The sequence below is a fragment of the Hylobates moloch genome, unplaced genomic scaffold, assembly GCF_009828535.3.
Source record: "Hylobates moloch isolate HMO894 unplaced genomic scaffold, HMol_V3 SCAFFOLD_2, whole genome shotgun sequence".
NCBI lineage: Eukaryota > Metazoa > Chordata > Mammalia > Primates > Hylobatidae > Hylobates > Hylobates moloch.
The window spans coordinates 57017948-57041536 of record NW_026652277.1 but is presented as its reverse complement, the minus strand read 5'-3'; the positions used below and the strand labels follow the sequence as shown (position 1 = coordinate 57041536).

Sequence of the window (23589 nt, the reverse complement as noted above, 5' to 3'; positions counted from 1 at the left end):
TATATATGATATATATATATCATATATATATTTAAAAATCTACAGCTAGGCAAAAGACATTATTAGGCCTAATTCTCTAATATAAGCAAATTGTATTTTGAAAACTAAAAAGGATAGATTTGTTTTAAACTCTTTCAGAAGACCAGCATCCTAAATGGCAATCTGCCATTGCTGAGCATGTTGTATAGGCTACCAACTTTTATTACCCTAGATATCAGTGATGAGGACACAGGTCCAGTCTCAGACCACCTGTACTGTGGTAGAAAGAGCTAAGCTGGGGCCGGGCGCGGTGGCTCACACCTGTAATCCCAGCACTTTGGGAGACTGAGGCAGGTGGATCACGAGGTCAGGAGATCGAGACATCCTGGCTAATACAGTGAAACCCTGTCTCTACCAAAAGTACAAAAAATTAGCCGGGCGTCATGGCAGGCGCCTGTAGTCCCAGCTACTCGGGAGGCTGAGGCAGGGAGAATGGCGTGAACCTGGGAGGCGGAGCTTGCAGTGAGCTGAAATCAAGCCACTGCACTCCATCCTGGGCGACAGAGCGAGCCTCCATCTCAAAAAAAAAAAAAAAGAAAAAAAGAGCTAAACTGAGAGTCCGGAGACCTGGGTCTAGTCCCTGGTTTTCAGTACAGCCATAGACAACTCAATCTTTCTAAGTCTATCTTCTCAGCCCACAAATGAGGGGGCTAAAGTGCATGATCACCATGTTTCTTTCCTACTCTAATACCTTATAATTTATGGTAACACAATGGATTCTAAGTATAACCAAGATGATATGAGTTGAATTTTTCCTAAAATTCATCATTGCAGACTGGGGTGGCCAGAGACAGTACTATGAAAAGGGTAGGCTCTGACATGGGTCTTTTTTTTTTTTTTTTTTTTTAGACGGAGTCTCGCTCTGTCGCCCAGGCTGGAGTGCAGTGGCGCGATCTCGGCTCACTGCAAGCTCCGCCTCCCGGGTTCACGCCATTCTCCTGCCTCAGCCTCTCCAAGTAGCTGGGACTACAGGCGCCCGCCACCACGCCCGGCTAATTTTTTTGTATTTTTAGTAGAGACAGGGTTTCACCGTGGTCTCGATCTCCTGACCTCGTGATCCGCCCGCCTCCGCCTCCCAAAGTGCTGGGATTACAAGCGTGAGCCACCGTGCCCGGCCAGGTCTTTAATACTAGGTATAACCTAAATAAATTATGATACCTTGTAATTTCAGTAAAAAAAGTCGTTTAGGGTTCTACAAACCTCATAATGTTCTGTACTATTTGGGTCAAACTTCAGTGGGCAGCAATCTTAAATTTGTTTTTAAATATGTTATTCAGTCTGGCTCATAAAGGATTAAAATCATATTTATATTTTAAAAAATTCAAGTGCTCACAGATATAGATACATTTAAAAATGAATAATATATTTGAGAATAAATGTTTTCATTTTCTTAAAGTCAAGCATCTCATCCTTACGTGTACGTATATGTGTTTATATATATGTATGTATGTATGTATGTATGTATTTGTGTGTTTATTTATTCCAGCCACTACCATTATTATCTGTCTACATTAAAAAGAGAAATGTTAACTGCCTAGAAAACAAAACCTTAAAATATACCTTTAATAATAATGGTAATAATAGCTGACACTTGAATACTTATGTGTCAGGCACTATTCTAAATGTTTTTCATGTTTTAACTTATTTTATTCTCACAATAACCCTAAGGATAGGTGCTATTATTATCTCCATTTAACTAGGGGCTGGGAGTAAGGATTGGAGAAGAGGTACTAGGGTTTGAGAAGAAAGAGGGTAAGAAATCACAATCTAGAAGAGTTTAAGAGTAAATGGAGGCTGGGCACAGTGGCTCATGCCTGTAATCCCAGCACTTTGGGAGGCCGAGGTGGGCGGATCACTTGAGGCCAGAAGTTCAAGACCAGCCTGGCCAACATGGCGAAACCCCATCTCTACTAAAAATACAAAAATTAGCCAGGCGTGGTGGTGCACACCAGTAATCCCAGCTACTTGAGAGGCTGAGGCAGGAGAACCACTTGAACCCAGGAGGCAGAGGTTGCAGTGAGCCAAGATCGCACCACTGCACTCTAGCATGGGCGACAGAGTGAGATTCTGTCTCAAAAAAAAAGAGTAAATGGACTAGAAAAAAAGTAGTATGACTGCCAGGCAACACTAATAACACTAATGCTCCCTTGAGACAAGTGTTCATAAATTGGAGTGAGATCAGTTCTCCACCCATAAAAATTCATATTTTCTATAGTTTAAAGAGATATGTAAACGCTCTGAAGCTTAGCAGGGAACCACTTTTATTTATTTTTATTTTTTTATTTTTTTTGAGATGGAGTTTCACTCTTGTTGCCCAGGCTGGAGTGCAATGGCACAATCTTGGCTTACCGCAACCTCTGCCTCCCAGGTTCAAGCGATTCTCCTGCCTCAGCCTTCCGAGTAGCTGGGATTACAGGCATGTGCCACCACGCCCACCTAATTTTGTATTTTTAGTAGAGACGGGGTTTCTCCATGTTGGCCAGGCTGGTCTCAAACTCCCGACCTCAGGTGATCCTCCCGCCTTGGCCTCTCAAATTGCTGGAATTACAGGCATGAGCCACCGCGCCCAGAGAAACACTGGATTTTACAATCTCTTTTTTTTTTTTTTGAGTCAGAGTCTCACCGGTTGCCCAGGCTGGAGGGCAGTGGCACGATCTCAGCTCACTGCAACCTCCGCCTCCTGGGTCCAAGCAATTCTCCTGCCTCAGCCTCCCAAATAGCTGGGATTACAGGTGCCTGCCACCGTGCCTGGCTAATTTTTTTATATTTTTAGTAGAGATGGGGTTTCACCACATTGGCCAGGCTGGTTTCAAACTCCTGACCTCAAGTGATCAGAACACCTCAGCCCCACAAAGTATTAGGATTACAGGCATGAGCCACCACGCCAGGCCTAAAATCTCTTTCCTTAAACACAGAATGGCACTCATGCCAGCAGTACTTGACTCTAAACTGCCTGGATGTATCTGTACATCTAAAGGTAGAATGTGTTATATTAAACATGGGTTGATTCATCATGAAAGTATAAAAATAAAGGGACACAGAAGCAATGTAGGCAGGACACATTCAAATGCGCTTCTAATATGAGAGAGACAATGGTTCTTTTTGCTTACTGGTTCCACTGGCAAGCTTATCCTTAGTACAGAGATGAATGTAGGGCATTCAGCCACCTAACTCCAAATATTACAGGCCCATTGGGAAGATATAATCATTTTTATGAAGAAGGATGAATCAGTATCTTTGAAACTGATACATTAAGTATTTGATTCACTAACACCTCATGCTGATCTGATTTCTTGCAAATCCAACATTATTGTTATTCTACTTTATATATTTCACCCCTGTAACAATTATCTCTCTTTGCAATTTACTAAACTAGCATTCAGTCTCCTGAGTTTGGTCAATGTGAGTCTGCCCTAAGAGACAGATACTCTAAATTAGGTTTCTCAAAATAGATTTTTCTGAGCCTGGATCATTCCAAAGTTGCCAGAAGGCCATTATGGAAGGCCTCGTAAAAAAGGGCAGTGTTTTTCCCAGTGGAAACTAGGTATCTGCCTCTACTGAGCAATTTTTTTACATATGTAAACTTCACACTATAACTCAGTAACATAACAAAACTACACAATAAAAGACAGTTAAAAAATTAAAGATAGTGAATAATAATAATAACCAAAAAGAAATATATCAATTTAGGTGGCAGGTATGTAAAATGAGTTTTTCTTTCTTTTATAATTATCTTTAGTTTTAAATTTTTCTACCATTAATATTTATTACTTTTATAATCACACAAAAAAAGTCATTTAAAATATTTTGTAAAACTGGCAAAATCTATGTGTTGAGCGATTCATTTATACTTTATAGGTATCACTCTTCTTATAGGTGCTTTTATGTGATACTCAAAGTATATAAAATTATTGTGATAGACTACAGGGTAAGGGTAGAAATTTTCATACATTCACACTTTATAATTAGGCAAGAGAACACAAACTAACAAATACACAGACCCTTGGGTCTATACATTTCTCAAAATTCATCACTTAAAATTTGTGCATTTCACTTAGTAAATATTACCTTAAAAAAGAACAGAAAATAGGGCCAGGCACGGTGGCTTAGGCCTGTAATCCCAGCACTTTGGGAGGCCAAGGCAGGCGGATCACCTGAGGTCAGGAGTTTTGAGACCAGCCTGGCCAACATGGTGAAACCCCATCTCTTTTTTTTTTTTTTTTTTTTTTGAGACGGAGTCTGGCTCTGTCGCCCAGGCTGGAGTGCAGTGGCGCAATCTCGGCTCGGCTCACTGCAAGCCCTGCCTCCCGGGTTCACGCCATTCTCCTGCCTCAGCCTCTCCGAGTAGCTGGGACTACAGGCGCCCGCCACCACGCCCGGCTAATTTTTTTGTATTTTTAGTAGAGACGGGGTTTCACCGTGGTCTCGATCTCCTGACCTCGTGATCCGCCCGCCTCGGCCTCCCAAAGTGCTGGGATTACAAGCGTGAGCCACCGCGCCCGGCCCCCATCTCTTCTAAGAATACAAAAATTAGCCGGGCATAGTGGTGCATGCCTGTAATCCCAGCTACTCAGGAGGCTGAGGCAGGAGAATCACTTGAACCTGGGGGGCAGAGGTTGCAGTGAGCTGAGATCTTGCCACTGCACTACAGCCTGGGCGAAAGAGCAAGACTCTGTCTCGGAAAAAAACAAAACAAACAAACAAAAAAACCCAGAAAACAAATATTTAACTCCAATTAATAGATGCACAGATGAAGTCTTTAGTGTTAAAGTATACTGATGTCTGCAACTTATTTTCAAGTGCATAAATCAATAAGAGAGATTAAAGGATTAATTAATGAATACATAGGTGATAAAGCAAATTATTTAAACTCAATACTTACATTGTGACTGTGACAAAATCCAATTCCATTAATAATCTGAAACAAATACTTTTGAACTACTTGGTAGTCTAGTCCATTTGGAAAGAGCTCCAAGTCATCAAGAATTGTGTGGTCAACAAATTCAAAGACTAGGTACCATCGTTTTTTTTTCTTACACACTTCCAAGAGATTCACCAAGTTTTCATGCCTCAGTTGCTGTTATTAAAAAATGCAAAATAGCTGTTATTTTAAAATGCAAAATTGTTTATATAAACTAAGATCAAATTATTAGCAATTAATTATTTAAAATAGATCTCAGCATAAGAAAAATATATAAATAAAATGCATATACAGTATAAATTGTAAAAGCTATTCTGGTTTTTAAACTACAATTGAGAGACTATATTGCTCCTTTCTCCTCTCAGAGAACAAAATAAAGCTAATAAGAAAAATAAGTGTAACTCCATCTTTGCTGAAACTAAGAGGGATCTATGACCCCCTACTCACAACAAATGAGATGGGACTACTAAATCTAATCAAGGTCAAACAGGAGTATAGGAAGACACCAAAAGATCATCTGTGGCTACAAAGCTGGCAGCGTAAGAGTTCTCTGAAGCCAGTGACATACCCTGAAAAGACAAAAAAGTCCTCCTTTAATATAATGGAAAACTATATATACATATATATATAGTGTGTGTGTATATATATATGAAATAAGGCTCATAGACAGCAGTGAAAACATCCCTAGAACTGAATGGCACAAGAAACAGCAGTGAGGAAGGGCTGCATAAGGAATCACACAGAAACACATTTGCTGGAAACAATCTCTCAGTGAAGCAGTGTAGAAGGCAAAACAATTCATTATGAACAAACCTGCAACTGCAAGTTTTAGAGAAATTAAACCTAACGAATTAAATCCCACACTCAGGCATATGTGATAAGGAATACCATTGTGAATTATGGTAAATTCCTGCTAGCCTGGAACAAAGTCATGGCCTCTCCCCAGAACCTCCTACAAATAGTCCTCCAAAGACTCAGACTTTATTATAAGAAACAATCAAAAAGGAACCAATCAAGGATCTATTCAAAGATGTAAGAAATGAGGAAGAAAGGAGAAAGAAACACAAATGGTAGATTAACACTCACCAGAAAAAAATGTTGCCACCTTTAAAGGGAAAGAAACCAATGGAATGCAGAATATAGCTCTCAAAATCCTCAAGAAAATCCAAGTATGATCCAGAAACTTTATACCCAACCAAATCGTCATTCAAGTAAAAGACAACATGAGCATTGAATCCATTTAAGGCAGGACTAAATCTTATACAAATGTGGGCATCATGGTTACAAAACAGAAAGTGAACATTTTAAATGCAACAATGCACAAATGATATAGAAGATGTAAACAAGATAAAAGTGTATATATACACCAGGTGCAGTGGCTCACACCTGTAATCCCAGTGACTTGGGAGGGCAAAGCAAGAGAATCACTTGAGGCCAGGAATTTGAGACCAGCCTGGGCATAGTGAGACCCCATCTCTACAAAAAAATTTAAAAATTAGCCTGGTGTGGTTGGGCACACCTCTAGTCCCAGCTACCTGGGAGGTTAATGTGAGAGAATCACTTGAGCCCACGAGTTGGAGGCTGCAATGAGTGTGGTGAGCTATGATCATGCCACTGCACTTCAGCTCGAGCAACAGAGCAAGACCTTATCTTGAAACAAAATGAAAAAACAAAACACTAAAGTAAATAAGATATTTTCTAAAATCAGATGGTAGGTGAGTGGGAGATAAAAGGAAATAGAAATATAATAATTAATTTACAAAGAAGTAACTATGTTATTTAACACTATAGTTATCAAGGTAAGCAATATGGCTAGGCATGGTAGCTCATGCCTGTAATCCCAGCACTTTAGGAGGCTGAAGTGGAGGGATAGCTTGAGGCCAAGAATTGTAGGCTGCAATAAGGTATGATCATGCCACTGCATTCCAGCCTGGGTAACAGAGTGAGACTCTGTCTCTTAAAAAATTAAAAAACAAAAAAAGGTTACCAAGGAAACACATCCAATATAAATATAAAAATAATATAAGGAATTCAGGGGCCAGGAGCAGTGGCTCACACCTGTAATCCCAGCACTTTGGGAGGCTGAGGCAGGTGGATCACCTGAGGTCAGGAGTTCAAGACCAGCCTGGCCAACGTGGCAAAACCCCATCTCTACCAAAAATAAAAAAAAATTAGCCTGGCGTGGTGGCATGCCTGGCCACCACCATGAAGTAATGAAGTAATATCGATGAATTAATCCCAGCTTCTAAGGAGGCTGAGGCAGGAGAATCGCTTGAACCCAGGAGGCGGAAGTTGCAGTGAGCCGAGATTGCACCACTGCACTCCAGCCTGGGTGACAGCGCAAGACTCCATCTCCAAAAAAAAAAAAAGGAATTCAGAGATCATATAGAAAAATATTTTTTAAAGAGTTATACATATACATCATGGAATATTACGCAGTCATAAAGAAGAATGAGATCATGTCCTTTGCAGGGACATGGATGGAGCTGGAAGCCATTATCCTCAGCAAACTAACAGGAACAGAAAACCAAATACCACATGTTGTCACTTATAAGAGGGAGCTAAATGATGAGGGCACGTAGAGGGGAACAACACACACTGGGGCCTACCAGAGGGCAAAGGGTGGGAGAAGGGAGAGGACCAGGAAAAATGACTGACAAATAATTCTTTAAACCCAAGACTTATATCGTGACTGTGACAAAATCCAATTCCATATTAATAATCTGAAACAAGTACTTTTGAACTACTTAGTAGTCTAGTCCATTTGGAAAGAGCTCCAAGTCATCAAGAATTGTGTGGTCAACAAATTCAAAGACTAGGTACCATCATCACCTAATCATTAGCTAATGGATACCAGGCTGAATACCTAGGTGATGAAATAATCTGTACAACAAACCCCCATGACACATGTTTACCTATGTAACAAACCTGTACATCCTGCACATGTACCCCTGAACTTAAAAGTTAAAAAAAAAACTTCTACCCTGCCTTCCCTTAAAACAGACATTTTACAATGTAAAAGAAGTGTTGCCAAGAAAAAAATAAAAGTTATAAAAGAGTACGATATTATACATAATAACAACTAATACTTACACAATGCTTACTATGTTCCAGGTACTATTCTAAGCACAATAGCATTATGAAATAGGTACAATTATTATCCTGCTTTATAGCTGAAGCAACTAACTCACACAGAGGGTAAGGAACTTGTCCAAGGTCACACAGCAATAACTGGTAGAGGCATGATTAAAACACCTTCTCAAAAAAACCAAAAAACTAAACAAATCAAAAAAAAATGCCCCAAAACCCATAAATTTCATATCCTAATGGAACTATAAATTCTGGCAAGTTCTATTTTATCAAATAAAAAATCTAAATAATACTAGAATGTCAGTTGTTCCATTGGGCTGTTTTGGCACATTTCTAATAGAAGAAAACATTATACTAAAACTTTTTACTCTTTATAAAAAATTCACACTATAGCACTAGATAATTTCTCTTTCTCTACTCTATGTCAAGTCCTTTTTGCAAAGATTTCCACAGTAGCTTCAACCCTGCAATCATAATTAAAACACACACTATCGGCCAGGCATGGTGGCTCATGCCTGTAATCCCAGCACTTTGGGATGCCAAGGCGGACGGATCATGAAGTCAGGAGTTCGAGATCAGCCTGGCCAAAATGGTGAATCCCTGTCTCTAATGAAAATACAAAAATTAGCCGGGCTAAAACACCAAAAGCAATGGCAACGAAAGCCAAAATTGACAAATGGGATCTAATTAAACTAAAGAGCTTCTGCACAGCAAAAGAAACTACCATCAGAGTGAACAGGCAACCTACAGAATGGGAGAACATTTTTGCAACCTACTCATCTGACAAAGGGCTAATATCCAGAATCTACAATGAACTCAAACAAATTTACAAGAAAAAAACAAACAACCCCATCAAAAAGTGGGCAAAGGACATGAACAGACACTTCTCAAAAGAAGACATTTATGCAGCCAAAAAACACATGAAGAAATGCTCATCATCACTGGCCATCAGAGAAATGCAAATCAAAACCACAGTGAGATACCATCTCACACCAGTTAGAATGGCCATCATTCAAAAGTCAGGAAACAACAGGTGCTGGAGAGGATGTGGAGAAATAGGAACACTTTTACACTGTTGGTGGGACTGTAAACTAGTTCAACCATTGTGGAAGTCAGTGTGGCGATTCCTCAGGGATCTAGAACTAGAAATACCATTTGACCCAGCCATCCCATTACTGGGTATATACCCAAAGGACTATAAATCATGCTGCTATAAAGACACATGCACACATATGTTTATTGTGGCACTATTCACAATAGCAAAGAGTTGGAACCAACCCAAATGTCCAACAACGATAGACTGGATTAAGAAAATGTGGCACATATACACCATGGAATACTACGCAGCCATAAAAAATGATGAGTTCATGTCCTTTGTAGGGACATGGATGAAACTGGAAAACATCATTCTCAGTAAACTATCGCAAGGACAAAAAACCAAACACTGCATGTTCTCACTCATAGGTGGGAATTGAACAATGAGAACTCATGGACACAGGAAGGGGAACATCGCACTCCGGGGACTGTTGTGGGGTTGGGGGAGGGGGGAGGGACAGCATTAGGAGATACACCTAATGCTAAATGACGAGTTAATGGGTGCAGGAAATCAACATGGCACATGGATACATATGTAACAAACCTGCACATTGTGCACATGTACCCTAAAACCTAAAGTATTATAATAAAAAAAAAAAAAGAAAAAAAAAATTAGCTGGGCGTGGTGGTGGGTGCCTGTAGTCCCAGCTACTCAGGAGGCTGAGGCACGAGAATCACTTGAACCCAGGAGGCGGAGGTTGCAGTGAGCCGAGATCGTGCCACTGCACTCCAGCCTGGGCAACAGAGCGAGACTCCGTCAAAAAAAAAAAAAAAAAGCACAGACTCAGCTCCACAGGTTCTCTGCCTTTGTGCTTATATTTTTAATGGCAGATGGTTACCTTCTTTGGTAATGGCAGACTGAATAACTCAGACCAGCCCTCCAGTTGAAAATTCTTTTTTTTTTTGAGACGGAGTTTCGCTCTTGTTGCCCGGGCTAGAGTGCAATGGCGCAATCTCGGCTCACCGCAACCTCCTCCGCCTGCCAGGTTCAAGCAATTCTCCTGCCTCAGCCTCCCAAGTAGCTGGGATTACAGACATGCACCACCATGTCCGGCTAATTTTGTATTTTTGGTAGAGACGGGGTTTCTCCGTGTTGGTCAGGCTGGTCTGGAACTCTCGACCTTAGGTGATCTGCCCGCCTCGGCCTCCCAAAGTGCTGGGATTACAGGCGAGTCGCCGTGCCCAGCCATTGAAAATTCTTTAAAAGTTGGATTAGTTTTCAAAAAATCTTCTTAAACAAATAAAAGGCTAAAACGACAGTGAGGATTACTGGGCTAAAATCAAGAACACGAGAATCCAGAGAGTTAACCTCAGGACTCAAAGCTAATTTTGACATCAAGTAACAAATGTAGAAATGAGCTTTGATTTTTGTGGCTCCCCAGGGCTAAAAGGGAAAAGCCAAAGTCCAAAAGCCTTCTAAAGGTGGGATATCTGAGAAACCACCTCCAATTAAAGCTAGGACCCAAAAAACTACATCCTCCAGAGTGAAAATGAATAGACATAAACGAGGCTTCACTAGACTTAACATCAGGTTCAAGGAACTAAAAGCCTTGAACTTGTATTCACATACTGGACTGGGAGCATCTCCATGTACCTGTCAGAAGCAAATGAATATCGCCTCTGGACAAAGAAAACCTTACCTTAGCCTCAAAATATTTCTACAGATAAAATTTCAAAAACAACATTCAGTTCTAAAGGATAATAAGAAACACAGATAAGGCCGGGCGCAGTGGCTCACGCTTGTAATCCCAGCACTTTGGGAGGCCGAGGCAGGCGGATCACGAGGTCAGGAGATCGAGACCACAGTGAAACCCCGTCTCTACTAAAAATACAAAAAAATTAGCCGGGCGTGGTGGCAGGCGCCTGTAGTCCCAGCTACTCGGAGAGGCTGAGGCAGGAGAATGGCGTGAACCCGGGAGGCAGAGCTTGCAGTGAGCCGAGATTGCGCCACTGCACTCCAGCCTGGGTGACAGAGCGAGACTCCGTCTCAAAAAAAAAAAAAAAAAGAAACACAGATAAAAAGAGACTATAAGCAAGAACTTTGAACTTAACTAAGGAGGTCCTGGGCTGGTAGTGTGCTTGGATCAGACAGAAACCAGAACTGGGAAAATTTTAATGTAAATAATTTTTCATTACGAAGGGTAGTTAATTACTAAAGGGGGTAAAAGAAGACTCTAAGGGATATGTTTAAACTAGCAAATACAGGAAGCCCCACTTTTACGGCTGAAGGAAAGTACGTAGGGCACAAGAAGGAACTAAAAATGTAGAAGAGCCCCCAATAACCACCAGACATGTAGTCCTCATTGGAAATGGCCCAGCAGCCACAAAAATGTAAAGATTGCCAATAGTGAAAAAATTCACCAGAGCACACAGGCCAGAGATGGTTTGTAGAGTGGCCAGCAGTTGGTAGAGAAACTCACCAGAATGAGTAGGTAGGCCAGAACTGGTCCTTGAAAGATGCTGGCCGGGCGCGGTGGCTCACGCTTGTAATCCCAGCACTTTGGGAGGCCGAGGCGGGCGGATCACGAGGTCAGGAGATCGAGACCACGGTGAAACCCCGTCTCTACTAAAAATACAAAAAATTAGCTGGGCGTGGTGGCGGGCGCCTGTAGTCCCAGCTACTCGGAGAGGCTGAGGCAGGAGAATGGCGTGAACCCAGGAGGCGGAGCTTACAATGAGCCGAGATCGCGCCACTGCACTCCAGCCTGGGTGACAGAGCGAGACTCCGTCTCAAAAAAAAAAAAGAAAGAAAGATGCTGAAGTGAGCTAACAGACCTCCCACATGGTGATGGACTCACAGCTGTATCAAAAAAAAAAAAAAAAAGCACACCAGAAGCTGGAAGAAAAGCTTCTTCGTCTTGCTAAGGACGGACAGTGTCTTTCCATGCCCTCTATCTGTTAACAAAACCTAAAATCAAATCAGCTGGCAAAAAAAAAGAAATGTTTACAGAGTCCAGCTCTAATATCACAAAGTAGGTAAAAAAAGGAATGATTTGGAGTTGAGAGACAATAAATTGATTACTGGCACAGTGCCCATGAACATGGAAGAATGAAATAAAAATTGTCTGTGGAGAAAAATATTTTTACCTTAGCCTCAAATTATTTTTAAAAAATAATCTTTCAGGACAGGCGTGGTGGCTCCCGCCTATGATTCTAGCATTTGGGGAGGTTGAGGCGGAAAAATTGCTTGAGCTCAGTAGTTTGAGACTAGTCTGGGCAGCATACTGAGACCCTGTCTCCACAAAAAATAAAAAAAAATTAGCTGGGCATGGTGGCACATGCCTGTAGTCCAAGCTCCAAAGCTACTTAGGAAGCTGAGGCAGGAGGACTGCTTGAGTCTGGAAGATTGAGGCTGAAGTGAGCCATAATTGCACCACTGCACTCCAGCATGGGTGACAGAGCCAAGACCCTGTCTAAAAAATAATAACAATGATAATAATAGTATTTCAAAGATAAGGTTCAGCACAAAATTGAAGATAAGCAGGCATACAATGAAATAAGACACCATAAGTAAGAAATACCAGAAAATATTGGCAATTGAAACAGATACAGAATGACTTCACATATTGTAATTATCAGATATGGACTACTACTCTTTAAAAAAGAAAGTCAACCTCAAAAAATGGAGGGAACTTAAAACCATAAAAAGTAACATAACAGATGTGGACCCAAATAAAAATTCTAGGATGGAAAAGTATAATTACTTTTGTTCACAGTAACAGTAGACTAGGTAATTTGTAACAATTCTCCAAATGAATACAAGTAGAAAAGCTGGACAAAATATATAACACAACTACTTGGAGGAACGAAAAAGATAATATAGTAAAAAATACCTGGGCTAGGAAGACAGAAACCCAGAAAAGTGAGCCAGGCAATTAGGGCCAAATTTTTTTAACCCAAGAAACATATGCCACTTTAGAGGGAAGACTAAGAGGATCAGTAGCACTTTTCACCATGTTGCAGGCCTAAGGTAGCAGTGATTGATGTTCAGGGGCCATGAAGGTGAAAAGAAGGAGTACAATGCTGGTGAAATCCTTTCATTTGGGTTAGCCCTAAAAGTCCTCAAGTTATCAGTAGTAGCTGATATGAACCTTAGTATATGAAGCTGAATTATTAAATGGAGAAGAGAGAATGGGACAGTAGCAGTATATGAAGCAACAATTATAGCTGAGCGTTTTTTTTTTTTTTGAGATGGAGTCTTACTCTGTTGCCCAGGCTGGAGTGCAGTGGCACGATCTTGGTTTACTTCAACCTCTGCCTGCCAGGTTCAAGAGATTCTCCTGCCTCAGCCTCTTGAGTAGCTGGAACTACAGACGCGCACCACCATGCCCAGCTAATTTTTGTATTTTTAGTAGGGACAGAGTTTCACCACGTTGGCCAGGCTGGTCTCGAACTCCTGACCTCAAGTGATCCACCCACCTTGACCTCCCAAAGTGCTGAGATTACAGGCATGAGCCACCATGCCCAGCCTGAGCATTTTTTAAAAATGACAAATGACATTATTTGATAGAAGCAAGGGCCATAAAATTAACAGACAAAAAAAAAAAAAAACCTACACCTAGGCATATTATTGTAAACTCCTGAAAATCAAAGAGAAAACCTTAAAAGTATCTAGAAGAAAATGGTTATTAAGGAACACAATAAGACTGATGTCTGATTTTTCAATACAAACAACGGAGCCAGCAGAACAGTAGGATTCTATCCTGAACATACTGAATATAATTAACTGACAACCCTGAATGCTATATCCTGAGAAAACAGCCTTTTTTTCTTTTTAAGCGATGAGATCTCACTACAGTGCCCAGGCTGGAGTGCAGTGGCTATTCACAGGCATGATCATAGCACACCACAGTCTCAAACTCCTGGGCTCAAGTGATCCTCCCACCTCAGCCTCCTGAGTAGCAAAGACTATAGGCCCACGCTATCGCACCTAGCTTGAAATCGTATTTTAAACACAAAGTAGAATAAATACTTTTTTTTACACCAACAAAAATTAATAGAATTTCTTATCATCAGGCCAGGCATGGTGGCTCACGCCTGTAATCCCATCACTTTGGGAGACCGAGGCGGGCGGATCACAAGGTCAGGAGATCGAGACCAATCCTGGCTAACACGGTGAAACCCCGTCTCTACTAAAAATAAAAAAAAATAAAAAAAAAATTAGCCGGGCAAGGTGGCGGGCGCCTGTAGTCCCAGCTACTCGGGAGGCTGAGGCAGGAGAATGGCATGAACCCAGGAGGCGGAACCTGCAGTGAGCCGAGATCGTGCCACTGCACTCCAGCCTGGGCGACAGAGTGAGACTCCGTCTCAAAAAAAAAAAAGAATTTCTTATCATCAGATTTGCTTTAAAGAAAATAAAGGAAGTGCTTTAAGCATAAGAAAAATGACCCCAGATGGAAACTCAGAAATGTAGGGAAGACTAAAGAGTAATAGAAAGGGTAATATTAGGTATATCCTAACAACTGCTGACTGTGAACAATTTTAAAAGGGATTTAACTATATACAGAATTTAACAATATTACATAGCAGCAATAACACATATATCTGATGGGTGGAGGGGAGAAAGGAGGGGTAACTGAAGTTAAAATTGCTAAAATTTTTGCATTGTAAAAGTACCTGTTTGAGTATCAATAAGTTGTTTGTATATTAAAATATCTCGAACAATCTCTAAAATACTAGTAAAAGAATGTTTAACAAAATAATTTTTAAAAAGAAAAAACCTAGATATACGGAAGGCAACTAGGATGATAAGTATAAATCCAAATATGTAAGTTTTATATTAAATATAAATAGACTAAACACTCCAAGTAAAATACAAAGACTGTCAGACTGAATAAAACAAAAGAAACAACTGTATCTGCTTATAAGAGATATACTTTACATCTAATGACACAGAAGGTTAACAGGAGAAAGGATTAAAAAGTATATATCATATAAATAATGATCAAAAGTTCAAACATACTAATGACAAAGTGTATGTTAAGACAAGAAGACTGGCCAGGCCTGGTGGCTCACGTCTGTAATCCCAACACTTTGGGAGGCCAAAGTGGCTGTATCACGAGGTCAGGAGTTTGAGGCCAGCCTGGCCAACATGGTGAAACCCCGTCTCTACTAAAATACAAAAATTAGCCAGGTGTGGTGGCGGACACCTGTAATCCCAGCTACTTGGGAGGCTGAGGCAGGAGAATTGCTTGAACCCAGGGGGTAGAGGTTGCAGTGAGATGAGATCGCACCACTGCACTCCAGCCTGGGTGACAGAGCAAGACTCCATCTCAAAAAAAAAAAAAAAAAAAAAAAAAAAAAAAAAAAAAAAAAAAAAAAAAAAAAAAAAAAAAAAAAAAAAAAAAAAAAAAAAAAAAAAAAAAAAACAGACAAGAAGACCAAGAAACAAAAGGATTATACAATGTTCATGAACTGGATGCAATATTGTAAACACATCAATTCTCCACAAGTTGATCTATATAAATTCAATTAAATTCCTAGAGTTTTTATGAGCATTGGTAAATTGATTCTAAAATTTATATGGAAATGCAAACAGACAAAAATAGGGAAGATAGTCTTATAGAAGAAGGACAAAACAGAAGGATTTATTCTACCAGATATAAAAACTTACAAACTAGGCCAGCTGCAGTGGCTCACACCTGTAATCCCAGCACTTTGGAAGGCTGAGGAGGGTGGATTGCTTGAGCCAAGCAGCTCAAGACTAGCCTGGGCAACATGGCAAAACCCTATCTTTACCCAAAAAAATACAAAAATTAGCCAAGCATGGTGGCACACGCCTGTAGGCCCAGCTACTCAGAAGGCTGAAGTGGGAGAATCACTTGAGCCTGGGAGGCAGAGACTGCAATGAGTCAAGATCATGCCACTGCACTGCAGCCCGAGTGATACAACAAGACCCCGTCTCAAAAAAAAACCTACTAACTAGGATAAACCTACTAACTAGGATAAACATTGTGGGCTACTGGCACAAGCTTAAACAAATAGACCAATGGGACAGAATAAATCTTGCCTATATAGGAGAACATGTGGCAAAAGGAATATTCAGAACAGTGGGGAAAAACATGGTATTTTCAATAAATGTTTCTGGGACAACTGGATAGCCATAAGGGAAAAGTCATAAGATTTGACTGTGTCAAACACCATTATTAAGATCAAATATTAGATAATTAGACTTTAACAAATCCCTAGTGTAACCACTAAAAGACAGAAACACAATGTATAATTTCCAAGTTATTAGAAAAAAAGGAATGATAAATGTAATCAATCCAAAGTAACAAAAGACAAAGAAATAGAGAACTGGTAATACAAATAGCACATATTAAGGTGATAGATATATATATTCAAAATACATCAGATATTATATTACAAGTAAATGGAATAAATGCTCCAATTAAAAGGCAAATATTATCAAACAGGAAAAAAGCAAAATATAACTATACGGTTTTCACAAGAGATACATCTAAACAAGAATTCAGAAAAATTAGGGGTACAGGCGCGGTGGCTCACACTTGTAATCTCAGCACTTTGGAAGGCTGAGGCGGGCGGATCACCTGAGGTCAGGAGTTTGAGACCAGCCTGGCCAACATGGTGAAACCCCGTCACTACTAAAAATACAAAAATTAGCCAGGCGTGGTGGCGGGCGCCTATAATACCAGCTACTCAGGAGGCTGAGGCAGGAGAATCGCTTGAACCCAGGAGGCAGAGGTTGCAGCAAGCCAAGATTGCACCACTGCACCCCAGCCTAGACAATAAGTGTGAAACTCCATCTCAAAAAAAAAAAAAAGAATTCAGAAAAATTAGAAGTAAAAATATGGAAAAGATTTACTATGGAAACGCTAACCAAAATTAAGCTAATGCATGTACTCTTATTAATTTCAAATAAATTAGATCTTAAAACAAAATACTGGCCGGCTGTGGTGGCTCACACGTATAATCCGAACACTTTGAAAGGCCGAGGTAGGAGGATTACTTTAGCTCAGGAGTTTGAGACCAGCCTGAGCAACATAGTGAGATCTTATCTCTACTAAAAATAAAAAAATTAGCCAGGCATAGTGGCACACACCTGCAATCCCAGCTACTTGGGAGACTGAGGTGTAGGATTGCTTGAGCCCAGGAGTTCAAGGCTGCAGTGAGCCATGATCATGCCACGGCACTCCAGCCTGGAGGACAGAGCAAGACCCTGTGTCAAAAAAACAAAATGAAACGACCGGGTGTGGTGGCTCACGCCTGTAATCCCAGCACTTTGGGAGGCTGAGGTGGGCGGTTCATGAGGTCAGGAGATCGAGACCATCCCAACCAACATAGTGAAACTCTGTCTTCTACTAAAATACGAAAAAAAAATAAAATTAGCCAGGCATGGTGACGCGCACCTGTAGTCCCAGCTACTTGGGAGCCTGAGGCAGGGGAATCATTTGAACCCGGAAGGAGGAGGTTGTAGTGAACTGAGATAGCGCCATTGCACTCCAGCCTGGTAACAGAGTGAGACTCCGTCTCAAAAAAATCCAACGAAACAAAATATTACTATAATAAAAAGGGTTATTGCATAATGACAAAAGATTTAACTCAACAGCAAGATATAATAATTCTAAATATAACACACTAATAATACTGTTTGTGTTTATAAAAATAAACATTAACTGAACTACAATGAAAAGTAGAAAAATCAATAATTACAAAGGAAGACTTTAACATATTTCTTCTCAGTGCTGGATAAAACAAGAATATAAGAAAAATAAATTAGAATTTGGAAGATTTGAACAACACAATTAACATGAGCTAATGAACATATATGAAATACTTTTCAAGAACAAGAGGGTTTTTTTTAGTTGACTATATTCTGAACCAAAAAGCAAATATCAAGAAATTTCAAAGAAATAAATTCTTATATGGTGTATACTCAGAACATAGGGCAGTTGTCTCACAAATAAATAACCAGGAAAGAATAACCTAGAAAATGTCCATGTTTGGAATTTCAGAAATGTACTTTTAAATAACTCAGGGATTAAGAAAAATAGAACGGAAATGAGAAAATATTGTTAACAATCAAAATTTCCAGGATACATACCAAGCTGTTCCTACAGGAAAATGTATATCCTTAAATGCATATTTGAGGGGAAAAATGTCGGGAAATTAGAGAAGCATCTATCTCAACAAATTAGGAAAAAGGGCTGCAAAATAAACCCATACAAATAAGTAGAAAAAATGAAATAATAAAGAACAAAAATTAATGGTATTCCTCCTAACAAGTCATCAGATCTGGGGTGGTCTTTGGGACTCCTAACACAGACTATAGATAGATGATTGATAAATACACAGAAAGATACAGAGAGAAGGAACAAACACTTTTAAAATCAGGTTTACATTCACCAGATAAATGAATTTGCATATCTAATCACTGTATTTCTTCTTATTGCCAAAAAAGAAACTTATATTTTTTCGATTCAATATATGCATTTACTCACCTTTAGTAACTTGATTTCTCGCATTGCAATCTTTTTAACCATTTTATCATCGTCACTTTCTAAGAACTTCTTTATGGCCACAATTCTTCCAGTATCTTTATTCCTACACTTCATCACCATTCCATAACTCCCTTTTCCAACCAAACCCAGGTTTTCATATTTTTCCATTTTAATTTAAAGTCAGTAGAAACTTTTTGCTGTGAAAACCAAAACATAGATTTAACAATGTTGAGTACATTAATTTCCTCCACCTTCCCAGCAAATTAATTCTTCCCTGCTTGTTTTCCATATTAGAGTAGTCACTGTGTTCATGGCTGTCCTGTATTAATTCACAATTTCCTAGTGTTTCTACATGTAAGCTATGTTTTCAAAATGGTCACACACATTAAGCTGTGTTTTCAAAATGGTCACACGCAGGCAAATGGAATTGAAGCCATTAACTTTAAATTACTAATGTCATGTTAATGAAATTCCATGTATTTTTAATTCTAATAAAGCAATACTTGAGCTATCATACATAACAATTACAACTCACTTTAAAAAGCACAATTCCAGGCCGGGAGCGGTGGCTCACGCCTGTAATCCCAGCACTTTGGGAGGCCGAGGTGGGCGGATCACAATGTCAGGAGATCAAGACCATCCTGGCTAACACGGTGAAACCCCGTCTCTACTAAAAATACAAAAAAATTAGCCAGACGTGGTGGCAGGCACCTGTAGTCCCAGCTACTCAGGAGGCTGAGGCAGGAGAATGGCGTGAACCCAGGAGGCGGAGCTTGCAGTGAGCCAAGATCGTGCCACTGCACTCCAGCCTGGGCGACAGAGCAAGACTCCGTCTCAAAAAAAAAAAAAAAAGCACAATTCCAGCCTGGGCAACATAGCAAGACTCTGTCTCTACAGAAGACATTTTTAAATTAGCTGGGTGTGGTGGTGTATGCCTGTGGTCCCAGCTACTTGGGAGGCTGAGGCAGGAGAATTGCTTGAGCCCAGGAGGTTGAGGCTGCAGTGAGCTGTGATGGCACTGCACACCAGCCTGAGCAACGGAGCGAGAATCTGTCTCAAAAAAACAAAATGCACAGGCCAGGTGCGGTGGCTCACACCTGTAATCCCAGCACTTTAGAAGGCCGAGGCGGGCAGATCACCTGAGGTCAGGAGTTCGAGACCAGCCTGGCCAACATGGTGAAACCCTGTCTCTACTAAAATATAAAAATTAGCCAGGCATGGTGGTGCACCCCTACAGTCCCAGCTACTCGGGAGGCTAAGGCAGGAGAATCCCTTGAACCCGGGAGGAGGAGGTTGCAGTGAGCCAAGATAGCGCTACTGCACTCCAGCCTGGGTGACAGAGTGAGACTCTGTCTCAAAAAAAAAAAAAAAGCACAATTCCCTTTCACTCAAAGATGCGTAACTGAATTTGGTGGGGGGTTTTGTTTGTTTGTTTGTTTGTTTGGGACGGAGTCTTGCTCTGTTGCCCAGGCTGGAGTGTAGTGGTGAGATTTAGGCTCACTGCAACATCCACCTCCTGGGTTCAAGCAATTCTCCTGCCTCAGCCTCTGAGTAGCTGGGATTACAGGTGGGAGCCACCACACCCAGGTAAGTTTTGTATTTTCGTAGAGACGGGGTTTTGCCATGTTGCCCAGCCTGGTCTCGAACTCCTGACCTCAAGTGATCCACCCACCTTGGCCTCCCGAAGTGCTGGGATTGCAGGCGTGAGCCACAGCGCCCGGCCTGAATTTAGTTTTAATGAAGATCAACATTTTTGTCACACTGAATTTAGATCAATGTTGGAAATACTTATGCACCTTCCACTTAATTGGAAAAAATATTTGATCACATAACAAATTAACACAGAGCATCTTTCATAAAATATTTTTCTTTACTTTTCTTTTTTTTTTGAAACGGAGTCTCGTGCACTGGCGCGAAATCAGCTCACTGCAACCTCTGCCTCCCAGGTTCAAGCGATTCCCTGTTTCTGCCTCCCCAGTAGCTGGGGTTACAGGCACCACTACCACGCCCAGCTAATTTTTGTACTTTTAATAGAGATGGGGTTTCGCCATGTTACTGTTACTATATTGAAATTAGAAAATAAGAGAAATGACATCGGTATATAAGCAGATTTTTAAAATTAAATTAAATTTTATTAAATTTAATGTAATTATTAAATTAAATTAAATAGTAGTAGTACCAAATACAGTAAAAGTATTTCAAAAATCCTGTTAATGATTACTCACTATAAATATAATTTGAATTTGTGTTTGAAATTTTTTTTTTTTTTGAGACAGAGTCCCGCTCTGTCGCCCAGGCTGGAGTGCAGTGGCGCGATCTTGGCTCCCTGCAAACTCTGCCTCCCGGGTCCACGCCATTCTCCTGCCTCAGCCTCCCAAGTAGCTGGGACTACAGGCACCCACCACCACGCCCGGCTAATTTTTTGTATTTTCAGTAGAGACGGGGTTTCAGCGTGTTAGCCAGGATGGTCTTGATCTCCTGACCTCGTGATCTGCCTGCCTCGGCCTCCGAAAGTTCTGGGATTACAGGCATGAGCCACCGCGCCCGGCCTTGAAATTTTTTACTCATATTATATGACATTTTCTGAACAAAGGCAATCCTAAGAGAATCTTTCTTGTTTTACCAATGATTGATGAAGGTCCAGCAGTCATTGGACAAAATGCTTTGGGACAAAAAAAAAATTATTTCAGTCCAAATACAGATAGATTTTAACTCATAAGGTTTGATTGCCATGATATATATAAGCTATTAAACTATAACTCCAATAAGAATAAAAAATGCTGCTCTAAATCCCAATGTGGTTCCAATGGTTTCAGAAGAAAAAAACAAAGTCTTTTAATAATTATATATCCAATGACGATTCAGGGTTGATTTTTTTTACACCTGACAATATAAAAATGCTCATTTATTAAACTTTGGAAAGAGAAATAATTCTTGCCTATTGTATTAATCATATACTTACGGCAATCTAAAATTAATTTACTCAGATCGTGAACTGTTTTTCCTGTTTCTCTATTGGAACAGTGATGCAAAGACAAAACAAATATTCTCTTTGTTCTAGCAAACTATACTAATCCAATGTATACAATACGTTTTCCACACTTGACATATAATAGTTTGAGATTTTATAATATACATATTTTTAATGTAGATATACATGGAGAACCAGAAGATTGATCTTGAGGAGTGGGAAATGAAAACAATACCAATGAACATCAACTTAAATTATTATTTTACTACCAGTTATCATAGTAGATTCTACTAGAAACTTTTTACAGAGCAGTGTCCCAGACACTAACTTTCCATGCATTTGACATTTTACCTTCTATTTCACTTCCATTAACTATTTTTTAATAAAATGTTTGTATTTGAAAAAAATCTCCATATAATTCTATCCCTTCTTATTTTTTTTCTCTTCCATTAAGAGAGTATGTTTTATTAGGGACTAGACTGTAGGTTTATCATACCAATGACAAAAATAGCTTGAATCTATAACCTGAATCATTTTTAAACATTTTGTAATTGGTGTCCTCAATATTTGAAAGCACAAAGTGAAAAAAAAATGACTTTAAGCATGTCTGAGGTGTTCTGAAGCGTATCACAAGCTAACATTAATGCAAGTTGACTGCTTCAAGTTTATTCTCCCAACCAATTGCACATCTGGACACACCACATTGAACACACCTGCTTTTTCAAGTGGCACTGTCCACAAATACTTTAAAAGTATCACAGCCTACCAAGCCTCTTGTTTCCTGAAACAGTTACTCATAAACTATAACTTCTCATGCCTTCTGCTCTTGAATGGAAAGGTAATACAAACGAAAAAGAAACCTGGCCAATGGGCAAGGTGTTATTTCTGGATGGTTCTAATAGCAACAATTTTGATAAAAATATTTGGAGAATGCTAATTTTTTGTTTAAGACGATTAAAGGGCCGGGAGCGGTGGCTCACGCCGGTAATCCCAACAGTTTGTGAGGCCGAGGCGGGCGGATCACCTGAGGTCGTGAGTTCGAGACCAGCCTAATCAACATGGGGAAACCCTGTCTCTACTAAAAATACAAACTGAGCCGGGCGTGGTGGTGATGCCTGTAATCCCAGCTACTTGGGAGGCTGAGGCAAGATAATCGCTTGAACCCAGGAGGCAGAGGTTGCGGTGAGCCGAGACCGTGCCATTGCACTCCAGCCTGGGCAACAAGAGTGAAACTCCGTCTCAAAAAAAAAAAAAAAAAAGACAGATTGAAATATTTTATAGATCAAAGAACGAGATAATAGAAGCTTTAAAATGTACTATACTTACCGTTTCTTCAATCCGTTCGCATAGAAAGACCCAAAGGTTTTCAACTTGGAAACAAATTTGAGGTGAAATGCATATGGCTCGCAGGTCCAAAAGATGCTGCCTAGCAAACTAGCAATTCCAGCGCTGTTGTGATTTCTTCTGCGGACGCAGTCACGAGTCCAGGGCGAAGCAGGCAGGGAGGCAGGTGGGCCTCGGTCCGCCGCAAGCTCACACTTAGGACCACGGGCCGCATGCTGTCGTCGTCAAGGCAACGGCCTCACTCTGTCCCCAACCATAGGCACAAAGTCTTGGGAGACAGATACGGCGCAGGTCAGAATGCGTTCACCGCAGGCACCAACACCTGTGAAGGCCAAGGACTAGAAAGCAATTAGCTGGGTGAGAGGCACCACCTCCCAGCTCGTAAGGCGCCCAGTACCTGGAGCCTGGGAACCTGCACCGCTCCAACTACCCCTGGGCGAAGGCGTTGGCCGCGGAGCTGCAAGGGGGGCGGTTCCTCACCCGCCCCGAGAGCGCCAGGCCTCCCTTCTTCTGATTGGCCGAGCCGTGTCGTCACGAGCCATGATTGGCTCAGGGCCAACCACCCCGCCCCTTCACCTAGGGCTGGGCCCAGGTTCTGCTCCCTGACACGCAGAGGCCCTGCGTCCCCACACGCCTTGGTTCTCGTCTGGAGGCGCCTTTCTGCCTTC

General features: G+C 40.7%; 1 protein-coding gene across 4 annotated transcripts in view; it reads right to left on the bottom strand.

The window, feature by feature from the left end:
• CDKL2 (cyclin dependent kinase like 2) overlaps positions 1-23387 on the bottom strand; it is an 87321-nt gene extending 63934 nt beyond the window's left edge. For 3 of the 4 annotated variants that reach the window (XM_058433838.1, XM_032150011.2, XM_058433849.1), the window contains exons 1-3: positions 22904-23357; positions 18607-18803; positions 4922-5116 (exon numbers count right to left, since the gene is read on the bottom strand). In XM_058433838.1, coding sequence (XP_058289821.1) covers positions 4922-5116; positions 18607-18774 — 363 coding nt within the window. In that variant the 5' untranslated portion in view covers positions 18775-18803; positions 22904-23357. Of the gene's footprint in view, positions 1-4921; positions 5117-18606; positions 18804-22903 lie in introns of all 4 variants that reach the window. The other variant, XM_058433842.1, reaches the window with a different exon arrangement.
• Between the last annotated feature and the right edge of the window lie 202 nt (positions 23388-23589).